Source organism: Tauraco erythrolophus, chromosome 21 (genome assembly GCF_009769465.1).
Source record: "Tauraco erythrolophus isolate bTauEry1 chromosome 21, bTauEry1.pri, whole genome shotgun sequence".
NCBI lineage: Eukaryota > Metazoa > Chordata > Aves > Musophagiformes > Musophagidae > Tauraco > Tauraco erythrolophus.
In genome coordinates, this window is record NC_141485.1 from 2,618,298 (window position 1) to 2,643,710 (window position 25,413).

Below are 25,413 nucleotides of genomic sequence, written 5' to 3' on the forward strand. Positions count from 1 at the left end.
GCATAAGTTGGCAATATTAGAAACAGCCGGAGAAGAAGTTTTATCTTGTGATTAAATTAAATATTCCAGCCCCTAACAACACCATTCCTTGTGCCATGCTCCGTTTGTAGTGGATCACTGTAAAAAAGCGTTAACTCGCAGCTGAGGAGGCATGTTTGATTCCTGACTTCGCTGTGGTATTTCTGGGTGACCTTATGTCTAGTAAGAACCTTTTGATGTTTTGGTTGCTCCTCTGAGTTACAAAGACAACAATACCTAGAGGGTCCCGTTTTGCTTGGAACAAGCTGCACTGGGATACAGCCAGACTCAAACTGACTGAGCAGTTACAGAAAGCAGTTAGAGCAGGAAACAACCACAATGGTGGTGTAAGACAGCTTCACACCAGTTCCTTCTAGTTTTCACACCCATTTCTCCATGGCTAGTTATCCTTGCCTCACCTCCCTTCAGTCTCTTACTTCCAGTAATTTGTATTATTAAACAGCAAGAAGAAAACCTCAAGCAACGAGGCACACCACAGAACTGACATTACACTCCCAGGCCTGTTTCATCGGGACATGGAGGAGCGAAGGAACCTGCTGGGACAACAATTCCCATCTGATGCAATTGCCACCACCGCGGTTTATAACTGCTGTCTTGCATCCACTTAATTCCTTTTGTAACATGGACAAATTCCCGACATCCCCTTCTGTATATTTACAGAAACCCATCTCTCTTTTCAGCTTTCAAAGAAACTCAACAGATTAAGCTCTTCCAGTTGCCCTCTCTAAAGCAGCACATCATTCCAGCAACTCTTGGCAGACTCCCTCTATGCCAGTTTCAGATCACTTTTTCGAGCACAGATATCCAGATTTTTATTCCATCTTCAGCTGAGGCCTCACCAGCACTTTGCAAAACTGTTCCATTTCTATCCGTTATGTCTTGACGAAACCTCTACTTGCAGCATAAACAAACCCTGTTCCCAGGCAGCAGAGATTATTAGGCAGTATAGGGTTTTCAACGACAACTGGTTTACTTGCCACGTCATAAAAAAAATATCTAAAATTATAATTACAAGTGAGATCCTGCCACCATTCCAGTTTAAAGTACAGTCACAAACAACTGACTTGGTATTTGATGCAGATGAGGAAGCAGAAACCTCTAGGGAGGAGGTCCTTCCTCTAAAGGAAGGAAAATGTAGTGGAAAGATGGTTAACAATGATATTTTAAAAAAGATGAAAAAACTCTTTCCAAAACTCGTTAAAAATATATATTACATTAAAACTTGCCGCTTTTCATAGCTAGCTAGGTTGTTTGGACTTACACTGCATTTTCGTATGACATTTTAAAACATTCAGACTAAAGTGACATCTCTCATGTCCCAGAGACACGAATTATGTCTAACAAGCAGTAGACTTTTGTTTGAAGAGCGCTTTAAAATAATTTACTTGATCCACTGTACGCACTGTGGCTTGCACCAAATTTAATAACAAAGATATTCCAGATTGGAAAATCAGACTGGAGGCTTACGCTGGCAGTGCCTTTGTTCAGATTAAATTAAGCATGTTCTCAAAGGCATTGAAGCAGGAACCAGAGATAAGACTTTGTGTGCTAACTGGGGGTTAGATCTGGCAGTGAGTTTTTAATGAAGCCTTATTGGGGAGCATAAGATTAGAGATGTTGCTACTGTATAAATGTAATGTCAAAGGTAAATCAAACTAAGATACGGTGAATTCAGACTTGTGTTAGATGAATTGAGCTCCACTCTTCTGGTGGAAGTGTGCTAAATATGCAAATCTAACTAACTGCCCACGTGTCCTTTTGATTGCAGTGACTTTTTAATTATTTGCTAATCAGAAATTAATTTATAAGCACTCAGCAAATATCTTTAAGTGTCTTTGCATCATTGGCAAGTATCTGTGGAAAAACAGATATTTACTGCTGCACAGAAGCTGCAGGAGCCTTGCAGCAGTGTTGCCTTCCTGGCAGAGCAGCTCTCGGTCACCAGGAGGGTGGCTGGCAGTTCACAAGGCTACCAGGAACGAGGAATAAAGAGTCACACAGGCTTCGGCTGAGGCTGAAGTGGGCATCTGCTAAGGAGGAATTGTTTCAAGTCGCATCAAAAAGGCCTGAACTCAAAAGAGATAAGCCAAGTAATTGTGGGACTGCTGCAGTGAATCAAAAACAATTCTGAGCAGTGTAAGTCCCTAGGGTTTCCTGATTTAAAATTCACTAAAAACAGGAACCAAAAATGCAGGTTCTAGGTCCTGCTCTATTATTTGCCTCTAAATCTCTGCCTCTGTTTCCAAAATACCTGTCTCCTCTCCATCTTGGAATATTATTATTTTTTTTAAGAATCAGTTGATTTTTGCAAACTACTTCAAAATGTATAAATGTAGTATGCTATTTCATGCAGATGCCACACTATTCTCCAGAATAGTTGCAGTCTTCATGTTGAGGATGATATCAAACAAACAAACAAAAAAACCCAAACAAAACATTAGGCTACTCTTTAGTATTTGTATTTAACACGAGATTAGGAAGTAGGGCTGAAGGGGCTTTCAGCACAAAGATGAAAAAGCATCCAGAGAGCTAAAGCTAAAGCTGAAACCGCTGAAAGTGTTGTACAGAAACTGATGTCCCAATGGACAAAAAGTACAAAATAGCATGAGGGGACAAGGAATTGATAGATTAATAGGAAAACTCATCTCAAAGGCCTAGGTCAAATAGAGCAGAAGGGATCTCAGATTTTGTACTTCCACAGAATAGTAGCCCATAGCACCAAAAATTCTCAGGCTCCCCATATGTCAAATATTTCCCTATAGTTATTACTTAGTCACAAAATTTTTTGTGAACTTCTAGTCATCAAAATCAAACCTGTGGCCAGGAAAACAGGTAAGCATGAATGCTCAAACAATCACTTAGGGCTTAAATTGTTAAATGCAATGGTCAGCATTTCAGTCTGTCCTCTGTTTAAGAAACCATTCCTTGTTCGTCCTGATCTGCTCCAAGCAATTGGAGACAGGGAGGGGAAGCCCACCACATCCACACTGGAAGCATGTGGAAAACCTTGTTTTCTCCAATGGTCACACAGCAGAAACGTTAGAGTGGAATTTGTGATAGTATTTAATGGATTCTGATCAGACAAGTCCAGCTCACTGCACTAGGATTTATTCTTTTAAGATATTTGTGTGCTTTTGGAATGCAGATCCCTAATCCCCCAACACGGACTTGGCGAACAGAACTATCTGCACCCGTTGGTCTGGAAGGAAACTTGGAAAAGGACTGTAAGAGCTGATTATCGTGTCATTTGCATTTCTTGCCACCAGTGAGGGTCTGAGCCACACTGTGCCAGGCGCTGTACAAACACGACAACTTCCACCCCTTGCTGCTTCACAGTCCTGGATGGAATGCAGCAGAGCGCGTCTGGAATATTTGGAAAAAGCAGAAGGTGGGAGAGATATCGCGGTGCAATGAGAGTATCATTCACTGGGGGCCTGCAGTGTTCATGGCTAAATGGTTTCGTGTCTTTCTAACTATATCAAACTGACGAATGAGGAAAACACCTCGACTCGTTATCTGCCAGTCTAACTCTGATGTTATCAGAGGGAGAGGGGAAAACACAAAAGGCTTCCTCAAAGAACAACGGAACTACATATGCAAATTGCATCTTTTATCACATCCCACATTTTCTAGGAAATGAGTGGTTTAGAATAGTAGTCAGAGAGTGACATTGGCTCCATATTTATACGAAATAGGGAAAAAAAAAAAAAAAGAACAGATTCTTACCAGGACCCTCTTATGTCACGTTGTTAACATATAAGCTGTGCTCCCACATGGTCGCCAGCATGAACTTTATAGCAGAACACTGCAGGGGAAAGGGCCATGGCTTTTATGGTCAAAGCTGAATTTAAAAAAAACAAAACCGAAAACAAAACAGAGAACACCACAGATGTAATACTTCTAGAATTCAGTTCTAATAAGCTCACTGTAACTCGCAGCAGCAGCAAAGAAAATGAAATCTTAACATGATCTTCTTTCTCAGGAAGCCCCACCCTGTTTCTGATAAATGTTGTGTTTATTTTTCAAATACTCAAACAGGATTTCTGCAAACCCAGTAACCATCCCCTTGTCGAAGGGGTTAATGACTGCACTGCTTCACCAGGGTTGCAGTGCCGTGTAGTCAAGGGGCTCTCAGAGTGGGATGATCTGGATTTTTCCCCCTTATTTTCAGCTGGAGGGCACTTCTCTCTTTACACCTGCCCTATCCCAGAGCTCCCTAACCTACTTCCCAGTGCTCTTCCGGCTTGTTGAAGCAGTTGCCCTTCCCCACCCACCCTGGTGCTGCTCCTCTGCCATGACAGCCAAGCCCTTTTCCCCCAGGCTGGCAGTTATCCCCTGCCACTTCCTGGCAGCAGCATCCACTTCCTACCTCCCTCTTTCCCGAGTTGTCGGTACCACGTAACAGGGTGGGGAGGCAGGAGAGAACAGTGAGTCCCTCTGCCCGAGGGGCTGAGCTCTAGTGACAGTAGAACACAGAGGTGACAACCACAGCTCTGCAGGCAGTAGTGGCAGGAGACCTGCTACGCACACCCACGGGTACGGGAAGAGGGTTTGGGCAGCAGTGCCCAGTCCTCTCCAGGAAAAGACAGCAAGAGAAACAGAAGCAGCCCATAGGCCTTATTTGGGCTGTGGGCTTCCTCTGTGTAATTTTGCCACCTCTTTATAAAATAATTAATATTTTTGCTGAGCCACTTCACTCTGGATGTTTTTGTTCAGGGGGTTCACGGCAGGTTTAAAGCCACTCAGAATTGCTGCTCGTATTACTACTCAATACCTAATTTCAGCTCATGTTATTAATAGTGTTATCTATGCAACCAAAGAAAATGAGGTATGTCCCTTGCATTCTTACCTAGTTTAAGATTTTTGTGTGAGTGATCCCCCACTTTTACTGCAGTTGCCTTTGAAACACACAGGATAAAACACCATGAGGCACTCTCCACTCTTGATGTTCTCTTAAGTGAAGCTTCTCTGTGCACGGAAGAGTGACACAATCACACTTGAGGCTCACAAAGAATACTAAAAAACCTTTTTTTTTCCTGGCAGACTTTGCTGACATTCCTCCAACCCGGAAGAAACAAGGTGCCACAACTAATGAAAGTCACAAGGTAAGTGTAATGCATTAGACATTTTTATAAATATCATGGTCTTCCTGATTTTCTATCAACCTGTTCAGGCCGTGTACGGAGAAAAGTGTGATAGAATTAATCAGCCTGCTGGAGCGAATGCAGAAGGAACAGATGAGCTTTGGCAAGGCTGTTGCTAACATTGAAAAAGAAAAACTGACAAAAAAAACACAAAAAAAGGCAGAGCTAAATCCAGAAGCACACCATTCAGAAAGTGAGACACGCTATGATTTATCAACGTAACGAAAATTGATGGGAACATAGATCTCTCATTTCAAAGTGTTGTCTCTGTGTAGATTAAGAGTAGTATCTGTCATCAGGAAACAATGGGAAAAGAAATATGTTTGATAAAAGCCATTCTGTGCTCTCTTGTAGACACAAACCACTGTGTGTCGGAGTGGAAGTAGAGGATTTCTCTGCAGTTCCATCGTTGGCAGTGAAAGCGCTGTGACAAGAGGAAGTGCAAATAATTAATAGCAGAAGATGAGATGGAAGGAGTGGCTTTGCAAGAAGTGACTGATGCTTGCCCCGTCTCAGAACAGTCCAGATCGCGCTGTAGGAGGAGGATGCTCGCATCGCTCTGAGAGCAACAGCGAACCCGGCGCACAGTGGGCTGTGGCTCACCACTGTGGCACGACAGGGCAACTTTCCCTTTCAAAGAAAGGGCTGCTTTCTTCTCAGCTCCACAGCTGCTGCACACAGGGTCTCTGGCATCTTCGCAGTTTGGTTGTTGTACACAGAAAAAGCAATACCAAAGCATAAAACATGTAACAACTTTGGGAACGTTTTGCCAGCAGCTGACACAATGGGAAGCGCATCTCAAACCAGCAGGATGGCGGAGTGAAACAAAAACCACGGAGCCAGTACCATAGTGTCGTTTGGCACATCCTTGCGCTTCCCTTAATTCTGTTTCAGATCTTGGAAGAGAAGGCCAAGGCATCTTATCTGCTAATTAAGGTATCACACGATTCAAACAGTGAACAAGTGAAACACATCCCCAAACAGAGAGACCTGCCAGCCTGTGTGACCTTGCCAGCAGGCTGTCTTGGTCTGGTGCTTTCGCAACAGATAGTCAGAGAACTCTGGACAACTGCACATGCAAACGTGCACACACACGTTTTTATGCTGGTGTGCACACGCTGCCACTGGTTCTGATCCAAAAGTTACACCTCCTGTTTGAGTTAAGGACACTTCAGACACCCTACAGACAGGAATAAAAAAAAAAGATGACATTAAAATAACAGACCTCTATTTTATAGTGTGAAACAGTTGATGATAGTAATTAAGGATTTTAAAGTTCTTTACCAAGTGGCATTATCTAAGGTAGTATCATGCCTGTAATCTGCCCAGAGTCAACGAAGAACTGCTGATCAAGCCAACAAAGCAACAAAAAAAGTCTGACAGCTTACCATCTGCTCAACCACGCCGTCACAGCTCCGTCCTCAAAACGCAGCAATGAGCCACAACAAGGTGCAGAGGACCAGACTGTTCAGCTGTCACCTCAGCCGAGCACGTGGCGGCTGTCCGTGTGTCACAGTGGGCTCTCAGAGCCAAACATGACGCCTCGCTGCTGGACAAATAGTGCCTTCGGCGTTACGCCTTGCTGTTTTTGTGGCTTGATTGTACCAGTGAGGTAAAGCATTAGGGGTTAATCAAAACTTTCCCTACTATATTAAGTATGTGCATGTGGTTTTATTACATAAAACATACCGTTAAATGATCCACAAAAGCCTTTGGCACTCACTCTCCCTGTAGTTAGAAGCCCAGCTACTCCTAGAAGAGCTTTTGGCCAAGCAGCTCCTTTCAGCTACTGGAATAAAAGTTAGGCCTGGAATATTGAGTAGATTCTTGAGCAGATTCTTATCACTAGAACAGAAGTTCAGAGTAGCTGGAGGTTGCCAAATTGTTGCAGCTTGAAAAAGAAAATTGGTACATTCAAGGAAGGGAGCAATTTGAAGTTGTTATAAAGCACTTGGACACCATCATGACAGGCAGGAGTTTCTCCTCTCATTTCTCTTTCTCTTATCACTTCCCAGCTGTTTCTTCCACTTTCAGGTAGTTTCAATTTATCCTTCCATTTTTACCCACACAGTTAACTAACAGCCTTCTAGTTGAGATTCTGCTGGTTTTAGTGATGAGGTACCAGCTGTGCGTTCCTGCAAGCTGATGCACGTCTGACCTTGAATTTTTCTGCGTAGCCAATCAGAAAATGCCTTTAAACAGTGTTCCCTATCTCCCAGAGAGCATCTCTCAGTTTTTAGCATTAGATACATATCACTTTGCAGCATCCAAAGCATTGTGCAAACATGAGCTGGCTAATACCAGCAACAAAACCCCAAAAATCCCCCATCTCAGCCTATACCCTGTTATTGCCTAAGTCACAGCTCCTCCATTTCGCCGAATCCAGCCTAGGGAGTTCTTCCTGCTTGCTCCACTGCAGGAATATTAAAACAGAATGAGAATGAAGATAGCTGGTAATTTTGTGTCACAGCTAAGAAACTGAAGGTCTTCAGATCACACTTTCTCCTCAGTCTTTTAATTGCAAAATTACACTTCAAGATTTGACACAAGTTTCTCACCTCCCTGTTTTCAAGCTACTAGCAAGTAAAACCAGACAAAAAACTACTTTTTTTTTGTTCTACTCTGCAGAGCCTACACAGTGCTTTAGTTTCAAATAGGTGAAATACTGCTAATTACTAGCACATTCTAACAGTCCCTGTGATTTTACAGAGAGCTATGTCAAACTACACCAGATTATAGAGCAGAATGTGCCAATCTTTTCATCGTTATCACTAATTCCCTCTCTGGTTTATGCTCCCCCCAACACGTGTCTTACCAGGTTCTTTAAGCCTCTGGCTAGCATCGCTCAGCCACCCCGTAATTATTCATCACACTAGATTCAGCAATGAGACATTCACAGCATGCTTTTCTCACGTTTTGTTTCAACATTAGGTACAAGAGCAGATAACAGAAAGTTTCGGTTTTGAGGCAAGAGACTGGAATTTGGGCGGAATCAGATGACTAACAATTATTGCTCAAAAAAAAAAGGGAGGGTGAAAAAAAGTTCTTGAGCATGACATAATGCCTTTCTTTTCTGGATAAGCACTAATCTAGACCCTTGAACACTCCCACTTCTCAAAATGATGCTCAGTAACCCATTTTAATTTCATATTAAATTTTATTTCAAATAATGGAAACGTTCCATGAATAAGTCAGATTATGACTTCCTGCGATCTTCTTCCCAATCCCACACTTTTTGCTTTTGCCACAGACCTACATGAACCCAGCAGAGCTCTGACCAGCGGTGTCCTGATCCTTGCCTGGCATTCCGAGTCGTTCTGCCCACCATTCCTTGCAGCCACCCACGGGCTCTTTCCCTGTGATTAGGCTCAGCTTTCCGAAGCTGGAGGTGCATGCCCTGTGTCTGCGCAGCACCTAGCACACCAGGACCTTACCATCTAGAGCCCTGGCTGTGAATTAGACAAGCAATAAATCTTCAAAACCAATTTTTTTTTTCCTGCAGATTAATGTTATGTAAGTTATGCCTGCCATAAACAGCATAAAATGCACCTCTTTGCATTCTAGCGTGTTGTGGAAGATCATAAAAGCACTTAATATATTATTTAAGCCAGTTAAGCTAGATAGCACAACTGCAGTAATTAGCAACAATTCTCCAAGTACCCATATGCCAGACAAAGGATCATATTTAGCATTTTCTGGCTGGTAGGAGGAAATCAGAACATTGCAGAAATTAAATGGCACACACTGCCTTTTTTTTTTTTTTCCTTCTGCCTATCTCAGCAGAGCCTACATTTCACTACAGCTACCCCACTGCACTATCAATACGAGAGGCTGAAAACCATCACGTAAAGAAGGGTGACCTTTTCAGGTTTTATTATTTTAAGCATAACAGGGTGTTCGATGCCTAAAAAAACCCCACAAAACCACTTCTCTTGATAGCTACATTCTGTAGGCTGGAGGGGAATTTCCTTGCTTTTTTCTTTCTTTTTTTTTCATAGAAAAAAATACCCCTAAACATGACTTCCTCTGGAAAAATCCATGAACTGAAGTAAGTGTTAAGTGGAAATTTGAAATATTCCAAGCACTAGCCACCCTTCTTGCATATTGGGTGAGGCTCAGGACAGCATGATGCGAGGCACAGGTTTGGGAGCAGGAAACACGAGGAGGGATGTGCACGAAAAGGGCACCAGTGACAAAAGGGATGAGACCTGAATACTACCAGGAGCCTGAACTCCATTGCCCCTTGCAACCCTGGGACACACCACGTGCCCAGAAGCCTCATGGCGCTGCGTGCCAGCAGGCAGCCAGCCCAGCGGCACTGATTGCCCTGGGAATTGTAGCCAGTCTGACTCTCCGGTGCAAAGAACAAGATCACTGGAGGCAGATATCAGAATCTTCTCAAGGAGCAAGGAAGGAAGATACAGATTTGAGAGCCTCTGTGATACAGGGAGGCTTTGAAATCGAGGGTGCCATGATTCAGAGAAGGGAAAGACCTGATGCAGACAGTCTCCTGGCTCTGAGCCCCAGTTGCTCCAACCAGTTGTTATTTTCCATCCTCTTCATATGCACAGTTACAGCATGGCAAAAGTTTTTCCCCACTGAGTTGTTCAGAGAAAAGCCTCAAGACTGGGAACAAAAAACAGGACAGGGGAACCCCTTCTGGTGGCCTGGCATTTTATTTCTCTATTGCAAAAGAGGAAAATCCCTTTTTGTTCCTCTCCACTTTTTATTACTTTATGATTTGTTTTATTATTTTACTCCTCTCAGTTTCCAAAAGAGTAAGAATCTCTTGAGGGAGCAGCTGTTTGCCAAGGAGGGCTCGCAGCATGCCCAGGGCAGAGCTGGGCACGCACAGGAGATCTGCGGGCACTTCATCTCCCTGGCACAGAGCTGTGCGCGAGGGACCTGACGCTTGGCTCTGGGAAACAGCAGGGTATTTCCTGGGAGTTAATTTTCTTTATACCTAACTGAAAAAAGCATCACCAAGTTCTGTACAGCCTCCCTGAAGGCATCGTCCTCTTGATGGGCTTTTATCTACCAGGTTGTCTCCCTTTCTCTCTGCTTCAGGCTGTTTTCTTCCATTTTTCCAGGAGAGCTCTTTCCCTGGCTCCAGGAGCAACTGGGTTTCCTGTCTGGCTATGCCCACCTTCTTCCTTTGCTCTTGCTTTTCAAGTCCTCTCCTTCCTCCCAAGCAGTGCTTAGTTCTCCCATCTCTCGCATTTTTTTTTTTTTTCTCCCCACGTCTACATTGTGGCTCCTGTTTGACTTACACATTCAGGGCCTCTCTGCACATTTTGCTAATCCCATGCAAATCCCTGCCACATTCCCCAGGCAGAGCTGGCCTTTTGGCACAGCCATACCAGGCTCATCATTTTGCAGGCTTCTTGTGTTAGTTACTAAGATGGTGGGTAAATTTGTTAGGGAGGGGGAAGTGAACAAGAGCAGATATCACCTACAGGATCCAAAAGATTAACAAAAAAGTTCAATTATTTCAACATTAAGAGATACCCAACTTGTTACAAATTTGATAAGCAGCAGCAAAAGGATGGTCTTATTAACAATCCCTATTTCAATTCACACAAAAACCTGAAAACTTATGAAGCACAATGAGAAGGAAAACCTTTAACTATCCTGTTTCTCACAGACTGCGAGTTGCAAAGTATGGAGGAAGCTGATAATGCTCTTTCAGTTCCTGAGGACTTCAAGCAGCTTAAAAAATAGTTATATGATGTTGGCGAATAAGCTCACTAACAGCTGGCCAACAAGCTAAAGACAAGCATCTACAAAACTGCTGAAGTGTAAAACAATGTAGAAACACCTGAAGATACATCTGTGGACAAGGAGCTATCCAGCAAGTGAGGTTAGTCACCAGTAGCTCTGGGAACCATAGAGTGTTTGTCTCGCTGTGTCTTCCAGTATAGGAACACTTGGACCACTTCTGATCAGATTTTGCAAGAAGAGATTAAGTGGGTAAAATTGATGCAGATTTCTTTGTGGTCACAAACTGTGTTTGTTCAAACAAGTAATTAAATGAGCAGCACCCAGCAGAAAGGGACTCCTCTGGTTTGTCAAGATGCCTCTAACAATGCCTCACAGAAATGATAACTGTGCCCAAATTCTTTTTCAGATCTCTTCCCTGATGTAAGATTTATTAACTTGAGCTGCATTTATTGGCATCCAACTGCAGCGAGAAGTCGGCTCTCCAGTTGGCTGTGAAAGTTTTCATCATCCTTAAGCATCAGGAAAGGAATTTCCAGATCCAATTAGCAAAAAGCCTCCAACCCTCCAGCCTGAGCAGTTGCATTGAGCATCATTAATCACTGTGTCACATTAAGCCTTCACCACCCTTCTGGCAGGAACAGGTTACAGAAAAACATTCTTCATTACAATTCCTATTTAGGATGACATTGTCATATACCTGGCAATGATGTCTGGGGTTTATGGTTAACTAAACCATGTATACATGCTGTTAGTTTAAGTATAATGTAAAATACCTGTGTATTTATCTGCATTTATCAGTTCTCTGTCCCTGCGACCTTACCAGTAACTAAATATTGCATCAGATGCCTGCATGTATTATATGCACCCTGACTCATCACAGCACATGTGGTATTCATGCTAAATCTGCCCGAAACAGCAAATAAACAGCAGCATGAATAGAGCATCTTCACAACTGTCTCCTTTTTGGCTACGTGCCTACTCTTGCTCTGGAAGAGCTGCTGTACAAGAAAAGTTGGTTAATGTTCGCGCTTCCACAGCTCTTGGAAGACTAAGATGCTCAAAGAGTAGAAATTGATATTCACCAAAGAGCTGTCAGGGGAAAAGTTTTCCCTAAGGTGCACTGTCACAGCACAGTGTGTTTGACTGGCCCTTAGGCTCCTTCCCTTCCCCAGGAGAAACACGAGATGCATAATCTGTTCGTACTCATGACTTTTTCCCATGCAATTAGAATGTTGCTTCAAAGGACTGCTGTCCTTAAGTAGGCAATATAATCCGACAGATTTTTGTGGATGTGGTCTGGGTTATGCCATCTTCTGACATCCACAAGCTTCAAAGTAGAAAGTAATGTTGCCTTCCAGAGGGGCAGGGGGAGGGATACAACCAGAGACTTCTGAGGACTCAAAGGCACGTCTCATGCCTGATCTCACAGCAGCGAAAGCGTCCACATGACCTTACATAATGAACAAAATGAACTGAAAACTGACTCAGTGCTACAAAAAAAATTCAGGAGATGGGGAAGGTTTATTGCTTCAGCAGTCAGAGTACAGCTTTGAACATTATTGGTCAGTTCAGCAGTGGAAAAAAAAGACATTTTTCAGCCTCAGCTGTCTAGTCTCCTACTCTGCACCATATTGAGTAATGCCAGAGAAGACTACTAAGATCACTGCTCTGCTGCGAACCAAGTTATGGACAGCTGTAGAACACAGCGAGATCCTTAGGTGAAGACAGGCCAGGGAAGTCCATCTATACCTCCTGCTTGTATGTTTATGGCTTTGACTGAGCTCTTGAGTGCAAGGAAAAGTAGAAGAACAAAGACTGGGATCTTCAAGGGGAACTCAAGGCCTTCTCCATCCTCTGAAACCGTGAAGTGTACACATGATAAGCCAAAAGAACCTCTCCATGCTGTAGTCACATGCTCCATGGAAGCTGTAATCTCTCAAGGACACAGATATGGCCATGCAAACATGGGTTACGCCTATGCCAAGAACCCATGTATGTCCCTAGGACTCCTAGATGGCTTTTATCGTACCTGCTAACGCGTGTGAAAGCTTGTGCTGAAGCAGTTTCATTTCTCTTGTGCTCCTGTTAGCCAGGAGCACGCCACCCTTCGATACCCTGAGTTGAGAGGCGAGGACATAAGCTAGCAACTTCTTGGTTTAAACCTTTGGAGGTGAAAAGAAGAGGAGCTCCCTGCCACGCTGGGGACAGACATCACAAGTGCAGGCAGCAAACAGAGCAGGAGGGTGTTTGGTAACAGGCGCTGAGAAACCAGCAGCATTTTCTACATCCCCTTCAACGACACCATCTCCAACACAGTCCTCACGAAATCCAGGCTGAAGCTAGCGTAGGTACGCTCACCCATGCTGTCACCACTGCTTCACTCTGCATAGTTTACTGTGTGTTAAGTAACATATACCGTAAAATCCTTGTATAGCCTAAACAAGTTGTACCATACCTCACATGGTCAAAGCAAACCCGACTGCAAAGTGTTGGATGATAATTGTCTTCGCATCTGCTCAGCACCAGCCTGTCCAAGGGTCCTGTGCCAGAGAGCTGACCGCAAAACTTCAGACATGGGGGAGGCAGAAAGCAGACACAGGAGGGGAAAATGCTGCAAACATCTTCAGGAGAGGGGTTGTCTTAATGGATTTTTGTCATTATTGAATTCGATCGTGGGTAAAGGCCAAGCTTCCTCAAGACAGCCTGAAAATAAGAACCTGTCTCTGTCTCAAGACCCATCAGTAGGTGCCTTCCCAAGGCTTCTACCTGCCCCAGGCACTCGGCTCAGCAGGTGCTCAGCATCACGGGCTGCACAACGAAACATTTCACCAATGCATCCCAACTTCTGCCAAGAGCGGTGCCAGTCTCTCTGCATGGCCATGCCCAGGGGGACCTCAGAGAGAGGGGGCCTTTGTACAGCCCTCGAGATGATGCCCAGTGCCAGAAGCGACCTGGCACAGGAGCCCAGCTGAATCACAGCTGCAGCAATTGCACTAATTGTCCAAGGGACAAAACAATTGCACTTGTCTGACTGGTCAGGGCTTGACAGGAGCTTTGTGAAAGCATTTTGCCTTGAAGTGAATTTCTGAAACAAAGCCCTTTAACTCCAAGCCTTTCCAGACTTCTTCCTAGCAAGTGCAATTTATTCTTTCTATAAAGGAGAGCTTTAAAAGAAATGTTACCCAGGAGAGTGAAATCTCACTGCTGTTGGCTTTCACCACCATCTGTGAAGGATGTAATTCTGAATTTCCATTACTCTGTGGTAGGAATTGAGGTCTCAATTTCAACCATCTCCCTGAAAAACCACCTAGGGTGCAGTCCAAGGTCCCTTTTCCTGGTTGCACCTCTGTTCCCCATTAAATAGGACTGTCTCTGTTTGAAGAGCAGCCCCAGCCCCACGTGAGCCACGCTTGACGGCCGGTGCTTCCCTGCAGCATGGCTCAGCAGCTGTGGTGGGACAGCTGGAAAAAGGCCTGTCTTGAACTTGCTGGTGCACAAGCTGTGAAGGAAAATTGTGATTGCTCACGTCAGGAGCTGCACCCACGCTCCCAGATAGCCAACGCGGCACACAGAGCCATGCGTCTGAGTCAGAAAGAGCTGCCCTTTGCACCACCTTCAGAGGCCAAAATAATCTGGACTGATTCACAGTCACAGGTGCTGGACTCGCTGCAGGTGCAAACCCAGCAGCAACCAAGAGCCTCAGACACACCACCAAGCTCCCACAGGTGCAGACAAAGCAAAGCAAGGGACATTTTCCTCCCATTGCCCGCAGAAGCCATTGACAGCATTGAACATCCTGACCACTACCAATAAGGGGAAAATCCAGGGGTTTTCTATTTCTTCAGAGCTGTGGTTTGATGGCAAAACTAATGGAGAGAGGTGACTCTGCCACGAGGGCCACAGTGTTGTGGGGCTGGAGGGCCCCAGCAGTCTCCATGGTTGGTGGAACTTGAAACTGGTGTCCAGGCACCCTGGTTGCCTTGGTCACCCCAGCACAGTTTGGTCCAAGCACAGCTCTGCAGCAGTTTTCATACCTGGTGCGAGTGAGGCTCTGGAGAAGGGAGAGTGGAGTCTGTGTCCCACGGAGGAGATGGCCTCTAAGGATGGAGCCAGGGAGAGGGACACCAGTGCCAGCCAGGTGAGCACGGGCAGGGAGATCAGCAAGTAGTGACGGCAAAGCAGAGTCTGGCTTCGATTTCACGTCCGAAACGTGGTTTGGGATCAAATTTGCAGAAAAGTAATCTTCCAAGGGAGCAGAGCATGTCAGAGAGGGAAGGACTTCTCCTCCTACACACTTCAGCATGTTCTAAAAGGCAACATCAGCCTGTGTAAGTCAATTATGTAAGTGTTGCTTTCCAAGAGATGAGTGGAGGAGTTACCTACACGAATGTTGACATATGGAAACAGTCACTGCCCTTTGCAAGAGAAAACATCCCCCTCCTGGGACCAGGGAGGTACAAGTTCAGTGGCTGAGGATTTTGGTTTGTTTTCAGCCTGGCTTTGCAGCAGGTCAGCCCTGGCACCTCTGCCATTGATAAAAGCTGTGCATGGAGCAGCATGGCGTTACAATGAGCCCATTGTAACCACATATTTCCACTTAACCAGTGACTGCCAGCCCATGTTTGATTAATACCAGTAGGAACAAGTGGCTGTTGTTTACCTTGTAATTTATTAGAGGTAGGATTTCCAAAAGGGACTTCAAGCAGGCACCTAATTCTTATGGACTTCTAATTATAATTGAACACCTAGCATCATTAAGCACCTCTGAAAACCCTATCTGAAAGGATCTGGCAGTAAGAGAAGTGTTTCTGAGCCCCAGGACAGGGTTTTGTCCTTGGCAGTTTTTTAAAGATGCAAGGTTTTCCTGAACTAGAAGACTAACCTGTGGCTTTGGCAATTTGTAGAGCACAGAGGAGGATCTGGCCGGCCCAGCGAAGGAGGCAGCTGTGGTAACAGGCAGTGAGAGTGCTCCACCGTGCAAGACCCCGCTCATCTGCTGCGCAGATGGCCTCGATCGGGACACCTTTAAAATCGTGAGATAATGAATAGCATTCAGCAGTAGAAAAAGTCCGTGGCATCTCAGGTTCTCGAGAGAGAGGGAGCAAATAAAACCCAGGAGTTTGGCAGAGAGAGCAAAAAAGCAGGGCAAGACACTCCATTCTGTAGCTTTCTTCCACACCTGAAAGTTTTTACCTCATTGTTGTTTTCCAGTAATCTGGACATTGTTCTTTTAGTTTAAAAAAGCCCAACAAACCAAACTGCAAAACCGTGGAAAAAAATCCAAACCAACAGCAGCAGAACAATCCCATTTCACACATTGTTCAGCTTTCCAAAACAAGTACTGCTACATTATCATTTCACATGACGCCATGTGCTCCCTTGGCTACAGTGCTTTGGTTCCTCCACATCACTTACACTGCAGCCACAAAGCCCCATCTCTTATCTTTCTCCCCCACTTCCCATTCCTGCCCCAGTCACGGCCCAACGCACATAACAGACCAAAAAAAAGGACAGACAAAAAGGAGGGCGTCCAGATGCAGCGTTTGCTCCTGCGTCACCTGCGAACGCTTGCAACACATCCCAGGTTTGCCCACAGGAAGAAGCAGCGTGAGAAAACCAGCAAAGCAGTTCCCTTTCCCCCTCCTTGCAGAACAGCAGCTGTTTTGTAACCTGATATTTGTACCTTTCACCCTACAATGTTAAAAAGGAATTCCCAGTCTTGGAAATCCCTCAATTCCCTTTTCAAGTCACCTTCAATGTGCTTCACCCCGGGGCGTCACCAACCTTGGGATGTGCAGGAGTGACCCCACTAGAGTGCTGGGAGCACCTGACAGAGGTCCTGCTGAAGACCCATATCAGCTCCCCCATGTCTACACAGACACACTCACCAAAACACAATGCTCCTTCAGTGCTTTCCCAGCTATTTAATCAGTTTATTTAGTAAAAGGGAATGCCTGAGACTTGGATTTAAAGTGCTGAACACTGCCAACACTTTTTCTTCACAGTGCAAGGAGCTTTTGAGACCCTTTAAGAAGTCACTTCGGAAACTGCATTTGCCCCAGCACCTCCCCAAGGAGGAAAAACTGAAGTACACGAGGAAAAGTTTGACCATAATCGGGGAACGCATCGATCTGTTTCTCCAGCGGTACTGCAGAGCCTCGGAAGTCAAGCACTGGCAGAAGTAAGGATTTCCCCTACCCTGCACCGGTGCTACCATACTGGCAATGCTCCCAGTGTTGATGGGCTCCTGACACTGCTGCTCCCAGCAAGCATTTAGACACCTACTTTGGCCCTGTGTTTCCAAACACTGGGAATCAGATTGGGTATCTACAGGAGATTTGTATAGCTTGCTTCAACTGCCAAATACTCGCAGATATGGTAGGTAATTTTAGCAGAGGCCACAAGGTACCCAGTCTGTCCAGCACAACGCCAGTTCTGTTGTGCTGCCCACCAGCAACATCCCTTTGCAAGTAAAAGGGCTCCTGCGTAGCCACCTGAGTTAATAGATAACCCTTCCTATGCTTAGGGATGAGCAGTTCTTTAAAAATTTAAGCCTTTGGGAGGGAAAATAAACAAAAGAAAAAAGCTGTGCAAAGAGTATGTCAGTGGTTACACTCACCAAGCCAGAGCTAGGGAGCAGACTGAGAAAGGATGAAGTTCGTACTCACACGCACAATCTGTGTGTCTGTCTTCCCAAGGATGTTCTGGCGGTTCGTCTCCCTCTTCTCAGAGACGGACGCAAAGCAGCTGCAGAAGCTGTATAAGTACCTCAAGAACAATCGAATGGACAAGTTTCTGGTAAGCAAACAGGACAGTTAGTACCCCTTGAGGTGTTCCTGCTCTAGTAACTTCAAGGGGATAACTATACCATGTAGCTTACATGGGTTGATCCATGTCAAAGGAGAAACTTGCTACTGAGAAGTCTCTTTATCAAAAAGGCCATGAATCCTGCAGATACTGCTGGTTCCTGCCATAACGTGGGCACTGAGCTATCGCCACCAGCAGTAGCCTTCCCTGGCTAGCTCGGGGAAGCTGAGCTGGTGTCCCCAGCACTGTGCTTTACAATTTTTGGAGCTGTTTGCTGATCCCATATTTCCAGTCATGCTTTACAGATGAAATCTGATCCATAGTTTTATCTGATGATGTAAGTTTTAAACTTTAAAACAAGCAAGTAGTTGAGATAAAGCCAAATTTGCCAAAGATCACTTCTGTGCCTGAGCATCAGCTACACAAGGCAACTTTAATGAACAGTTTCCCTGAGAACACCAACTCCAAAGGGTTAACCTATTTAAGCACACCCATAGCCAACCGTAAACATATCTCCTGAGCAAAGGCTGAGTATACCAGGAAGTTCAAAGGTCCACAAGACCTTTAACTTCAAGAAGTTATTAAAAAGATATTTAAAACAGATCTACAATGAAAAAAAAAAAAAAGGAGCCAACTAGGAAATTGTTTTGGGTAAGTTAGAAAAGAGCAGCAGGCGAGATGTTGTTGGGTCCCCGGAGCACTGCTTGCTTCGTGTTAAAAAGGGAGCTGTGGTCATCTGATAGCTGGCAGTGGTAAGGCCATAAATAAGTTTGGGGCTGCAGGTAAACAGCGCTCTCCTTTCCAGTTAGGGAGAAAGGGGGAAGCCAGCCATGCAGTTTTTGCTTTTAGTTTACGGGGAAGCAAAACCGTTTATTTGTTTTTAAGGCTCTAAAAAGATACTCCAACAATGAGGAAATCAAACCTATCATAAAGAAAAAAAAAAACACACCAAACAAAATCCTGTTGCTGGCATGAGACGCCTGAAATTAATTGGGAGATATTAAAAAAAGCAACTGGCAGCTCCAGAGGCAGGCGGCGACAGGCGTTCTTGCTCCCTTAAACTTGCCAGCACTGCGGAGGATGAATCCAGCTCCATTTCCAGCACGGCCCTTCTGGGAGGCTGGGCCAAGCCCAGGACATGACCTTGGCTAAGGACAAGCCCTGCTGCTCCCGCAGGGCTGGTGGCTAAGGGTAGCTCCCCATTGCCACCTCGGAACGAGTATTAAAAAGCAAATAACCTTCTCCAAACACCTTCCCATCCTTTTGCTCCCTTAAATAAAAACCACAACCAGAACACACAGTCCTACATCTTCCTTGCCAACGAGCAGGGGGAAAAAAAAAAAAAAGAAGAAAAGAAAAATAGTGAGTGATAAGCATTAGTCACGCTGCGTGGTGCACTATCAGGATGCTCCAGCGCGTGCCGAGGAGCAGCCAGCCTGCAGCCGGAGCGTCGGGGACGAGGCGGGCAGAAGAAGTGACAAATTCTGCCGTTATGTAACGGTTGACAAATGCCTTTTGTTACGCAAGACAAGTGGGAGAAAAATCAGCATCTTTGCCCTTTGTGGGAAGGGAACTGCAGCCGGCTCCCTGCTGGAGCACAAACAGGCTGCGGATCCGGGGTGGGGGGGTGGGGGACTGGCACATTCTGCACACCAGAAATAGATTATTTGGAAACGCCTCATTATTTAGATGAGTGAGCATAAAAATACGGAATCGATGGGTAATTAGTAAGCAATTGAGGTTGTCAGCATGGTAATTTGATAATTTTGTGAGTTTTGTTAAAGGAGAGAGGCCAGCAAGCAGCTGTCTGCTAGCCTTGCTCACCAGTCATCTTAGAATCAGGGATCTATGTCCTTCCCTCATATTTGGGCTTTTAGGCTTATTGTAATTATTTAAAAAACCCCAAAACCAACACAACACCACAGCCACATTTGAATTTAAACACTGGTCCCAACTCTCTGTTTTTAGACCCACTTCTCACCTTAGAGCTAGAACAGAGCATCATCTGCCTTGGCCATCAGCCGGCTCCCGCTCGCTGCCGACAGCTGTAGGAGCCAGCCCCACACCTCGGCCTGGGAGAGTAAGGAAACGAGCTTTCTGGGCTGCCGGAGGCTCTGGAAGTTTGGTGGGTTTTTTAAAAAGAAAAAGCCTGACAGCCTGACCACTGGCAACACCACGGTGATTTTTCTCTCTGGGATCACCCAGCAGACGTGCAGCACGAGCAGCCGCTCTCAGTCTGGCTCCAAGGTACCATCCCACCACCCTCAGGGCGTTCAGCGCAGGGACCCATCGCCCTTCCCGAGCTCAGAGTGCCATAAAGCCACAGTGACATCCAGTGGCAGCTCACACACGTCCACAGCACCCCCCTACCCACTGCAGTGGGGCCAAGTGGCACCCAGGTCCCACCACACACACGAGCCCTGGTTCATATGCAGCCACCAAATGGCACCATCGGCCACTGACCATCTCCCCAAAGTGCCTGAAGAACTACAGTCCTCTCACTAGTGTGCTGGGAAGGGTTCTTGCTTTAGAAACACAGATTTTAGATGTTTGGGTAGACCATGCTGGGTGAGCTGGATTGCATGAAGAGCTGAGCTGGGCTGGGCATCCGTGCGTGGGAACAGAGACTGCCCAGAGAATGGGGCTTTGCAGAGGCCAGCAGGACTTACTGCCAGGCGGGACGGAGCCTGGGATCTCAGTGGTGAGGAACAAACACTTTGCAGGGCGAGGATTCATGCAGATGGCACAGTCATTTCTCAGCTCATTGCTGTTGCCACCCAACAGGACCATGGTTAAGCAAGAGTTATTGCCCAAGCATGAGTCAATGTGTGGTGTTTGCTCATATAAATATCCTTAAAAGTGTTTGTTGTTTTTTTTTTTTTTTTTAAAGCAATTATGCTGTCCTTCAGAAAGCCTAGATTCAGTTCCAGGACTCGAAGAAACAAAACTCAAACAGCTTTACATCCATTGGGGTCTCTCCAGAGGTACAAGAGACCCGCAGGAACACCCTGGTAGAAGAGACGGTCACCACCAAAACACCTGCAAAGTCACCACCCAGCAGCAAGAATGACAGATGAGAGGTACTTGTAGCCAGTGTCATGTTGGCACCAAGCAGGAAAAGCGTTTTCCTACTGAAGTAGAGCCATTTACACTTGGCATTTTTGCAAAAGGATCAGCAGGTGAAGATGCCATCAGTGGTGGAGCTAGAGGAGTTGGGCAGGTTGAGCTGCTGTCTCAGACGAGACACGGGAGCAGGAAAAACAGAAGCAAGAGAAGCTACTGTAAGGTGGTAGTAAGGCAGGAGAAGACATCCCTCTGTTGGCCCACATCAGTTGGCATTAAAGAGTGTCTCTTCAGCCAGCAATCTGGATGCTCAACACATACTTGTGGCTTGCCTTTGGGCCCACCCTAGCAAAGGGTGAGCCACACACGCTCGTCTGCTGCAGCAAAAATGCAGCCCGACCTGTCGCAGGCGCGTTTGCTAACCGGAGTCACCGGCAGCCTGGTTACTCCAGCCATACTCCGGCATACGCAAACCCCGAAGGAGGAATGCAAAAGGGACATTGAAAGCAATTGCTGACAAGATCAGCTTTGCCACGACCAGGTGCCACAGCCTGCCTGTGGAAGGAGGATTTGTCCCACATAAGCCTATTTTCAAGCTGCTAAAAATGCAATCACATGTCCTGTGGGAGTTCTCATGCACTCATAACCATCTTGCTTTTCATCTCTTTTCTCCCCAGTCTCTCTGTTTACGTCTAAAAAAGTCCAATCTGGTATGTAACAGCTCTGAGGGAGCACTTAAAATCCAAATTGATAAACTAAAAGTCAAAAAAAACCAAGAGCTAGCTAGACAGCGTGATCTGGGAGGCTGAGTAGGAGAGTCCCACACTAACCTGCCGGCTGCGCGGCTCCGGGCAATCCTCCTCCGCTTGTCTGCTCCCCTGTAAGAGCGGGGAAAACACCGTTCTTCAGTATTTTCAGAAAATACTCAACAAATTCTTATGTAGATAAACACAGCAGACACACCAAGTGCATGAAACACTAAAAATTAGTGCAACTAAAACGTGATGAAGGGTTTGGAATTGCTGGTTGCTTGAGAGCCTGGGTGATGAGCCATCATGCACAGCCTGGCGTGCCTGTGTATTCCTGGCGACAGGGTATTTGTGGAATTGAACCATATGCAAAAACCACCCAGTAAAGCCCCCAGAGGACAGCTTGGGCATACCAGTATAGCTCCTGTAGCAGACACAGCTTCTCAGAGGAGTTATGCCTTCCATTTACTCTGTGGGTGTTTTTTTTTTTGTTTGTTTGTTTTTAAGGCGTGAAGGACAACATCAGAGGCAGAAATCAATTAATACAGATCATCACCTGAACAGAAATCCGGAAATAAAGGCAGTCTTCATGGTTTCCTGAAACCACAAAACACTGAAATACTTGCAGCGTCATAGCAACAAGCGGTGACCCAAACAAAACAAAAATTACGCTATTTCAAACCCTGTGATCTTATTTATTATCATCCTGGAGTTTCCCAACAGCTCTGCACCACCACCGGGCCTCAATCAAGAACCTGTAAGTATCAGACCTACCTTTACTACCTCATTCTTTTTGTGTAAACCCCAAAAACGGAAGAGCAGTGTTTGCAAGGAAGCAGGCAGCTGCTCCTTCCCTTGCTCTGGCAGAAACCCCGTTCTGAGGAGGGCAGGACCCGTTCCCCATCCCCTTCTACTCACACACACAAACCCTCCGCACGGTCAGCGGCCGAACCGACCGCGGTGGAGGAGGGAATGAGAGAGGAAGGGAAGAGCCTGGTGTACAGAATATATTCTGGTAAAAACCCAAAAAGTTTCCTAACTTTTACACATACACTTGCCATTTCTTACTGTTTTAGGCAGGTAACGACCACGAGCCCATACACAAGTCTGTCTTGGCAGGTGCAGCTGCCATCCATGGATCCAGACCAAGGCGCTGTAGCCCTGGTCAGCTGCTGCTGCAGGAAAAGGCTCATCTGAGAGCCAACACTTCAGGATGGGAATAGTGAGAAAACAGGAACAAAACTGGCTGCTTTGTGCTTTAGGGTTGGCCAGGTTTGATTTACAGTAGAATCAAGGTTTTAAGAAAACAGCAGAAACACCAGTCACTTGGCATGGAAATCTTTGTCTGACCAGTAAAAACCCAAAGATTCTTCCTTCCTACATGCTGAAAATCAGATGGTTGGGCAGGGGGCTTAGTTATTGTCCTCAGATCAGAACCCAAGCACGAAAAATCCCTCCTGGATGCCTTTGGAAGGGCAGACAACACAGGCTGTTTTTAGAATCGAAACACCAGATTTCTTTTTAAATGGCATCTTGGATCACATCCAGACCTTGGCAAGAGACCGGGGTCCCTGGCGGTGCTGCCCGCAGAGGCGCCGCTGCCAAGCGTACGCAGAGAAGGGTCCATGAGAGGTTGCAAAGCGGGATGCAACAGATTTGGCTTCTTGCCTTGGGTTTCACAGTGCATAAGAGCAGGCACTTGCGTGGTGCAGACCTGGTTCAGCAGCAGAACACAAGGAATTTTCTTGGAATAACGGGGTATTCCCTTCAGCTAAAGGTTTTGAGTTTTCTCCATAGCACACACTCCATAAACCAAATGTAGTGCTGCATCAGAAAAAACACTATATGCCCTCAAAATGTCACACTTGTTTAAGACAGCAATGAGCAAGATTAAAGCCTGCTCAAGACTTGGATTATTCTACAATTTTTCCAGTAGGACTTGAGGTGACTTAGAAGTGACAGGAAAGCTCTCAAGGAAAGCTGATATCCACCAGAAATAACCTCACAGTTTCCTAAGCAGACGATGCGCGCAAAGAGAAAACATTTCACCTTTAGAGGTCCCTGCCCTAAACGTATCACGAGAAAACCTTTGGTGCAAGCTCCAGGATGCACCAGTGCCACTCACGCCACGTTACAGGGGTTGCTTTTTCCTGCTGTTTAATTTTGGCAGCTGGCCACAGCGGTGCTACCGGAGCAGACTTGCACGGCTTGTAGAAGCACTCAATGCACGTTTCCTAACTCAGGCTGTTTGCTCTTTTCAATTTCAAGGGAGCACCAGGGAATTCATGGAAGTGTTGCACAACCTTGGCTTTGGCTCTTAAGGAAAGTAAGATTTTTGTGCGTTTTATAAAGCATCAACGCGTAACATACAACCAAAGGGGGGGAAAAAAAATACACAAAACCCTATTTACCTCCAAACCTGGAGAGCTGCAAGCAGAGGCCACTACTGACAGTTAAGTTCAGGAGAGTACAGCACCCATTTTGTGCCACAGAACGCAGAAACTTTGTTCAGCAGGAAACAAAAGATGTCAGGAATAAGCAGAACTTGTGCTGCCTGCAGCAGCAATGCCCCGTGGCAGCCGGTCACCCTGGGATGGACATCCCCAGGACAGGAGCCTTCCCTGCCAGAGATGCACTAGACCTTCTGCCAGCCAGAAAGAGCTCCCTGTGCTCCAGAAAGTCCAAGGGAGAACATTTCTCTTCATGCTTAAAAAACCCCAAACCACGGGCCAACCAACCCGCCTCCCCTCAAGCCAGTTCTGGGGGAACCGCGGTCACATTTCATCAGCGTGAGGAAGAGCACGATCCTTGCTGATGTCAGGGGTTTGGACTGTGCTCAGACTAACCAGCGGAAGAAAGTCATTACTGGGAGGCAGCTTTTACCCAGCTTGATTTATTAACTACCCAAAGGTCAGCAACAGGGCCTCATACCTCTGTTTTCAACACCAGGTTACCTTTACATGGGCAGGAACAGTCCTGGGGTGGTGGTTCCTTCACACCACCTGAAGCTAACAGACTTTCTAAGTCCCCTGTTGTTGCTTTGTGCTTGGTAGTTTGGCTTCAGCACTCCCAAAACGTCAACGTTTCCCTGGGGAAAAGGGAAAGAATTGAGAAAGCTGCAGGAACACACACAGACACCCAGGGACTTGTATCTTTCACCCATTTAAATTGTACAGATATGACGTATCGGGCTACGCAACCACAAAGGGCACTGCCACAAGCCCTGAGGACTTCAGCCTCACCACCTCTGGAGTCATCCTCATTTTCCCAGAGGTGACCCTGGCACAGAGACCTTAACTGGGCTCCTCAGGGCGCAGCACCTTGGAGTTGCACTCAGTCTCCTAACAGCTGGACCAGCGGTTGAAGGCATTTTTCCTTTGAAAATGAAATTGCAGACCCGTGAAACGAGGAGCAACCTCTGCCTGAGCCCTGTGCACAACTGGGGGTTTGTCAAGTCATTTACAGGCACAATGAAGACAAACTCAAATGACTCAGAAACCTGATGGTTTAAAACCAAAAGCTCCTACAAGCGCTGATTTCCAACCTTTCCTATGCTCAGGCAGCCACACGAGACGCTCACTTGCACAAGAAGCTGTGTTCCCGTGGCTACTTCAGGGTAAAAAAGGCCAACGAGCAGGAAGGATCCATTTCTGACAGCTGCTGAGGGCTCCCACCTCCCGTGGTTCACACTTCACAGGTACCCGACAGGCTCAGGTGGCCACCGCTGCCGCTCACAGCCTCCGTCTGTAGCAATTTCCCGGTGAAGGCATCACTAACACCTCCGCTCTGTACCCACAAGAGCACCCAAGAACTACAGCAAATGCCCAGATGAAGCAACTGGCACATGAAGCATATCAAAGGTAAAAGCCTTCACAAGTGCCATTCAGAAC

At 46.0% G+C, this 25,413-nt stretch overlaps 1 protein-coding gene across 1 annotated transcript; it reads left to right on the top strand.

The window, feature by feature from the left end:
- The first annotated feature begins 554 nt into the window (after positions 1–554).
- On the top strand, positions 555–20,781 carry CHCT1 (CHD1 helical C-terminal domain containing 1). The gene is made up of 7 exons (XM_086624860.1): positions 555–617; positions 3,185–3,263; positions 5,083–5,144; positions 15,809–15,937; positions 16,910–17,085; positions 17,603–17,702; positions 20,602–20,781. The coding sequence occupies exons 1-7, from the start codon at positions 555–557 to the stop codon at positions 20,779–20,781; spliced, it is 789 nt and encodes a 262-aa protein (XP_086480986.1).
- Positions 20,782–25,413: the final 4,632 nt, after the last annotated feature.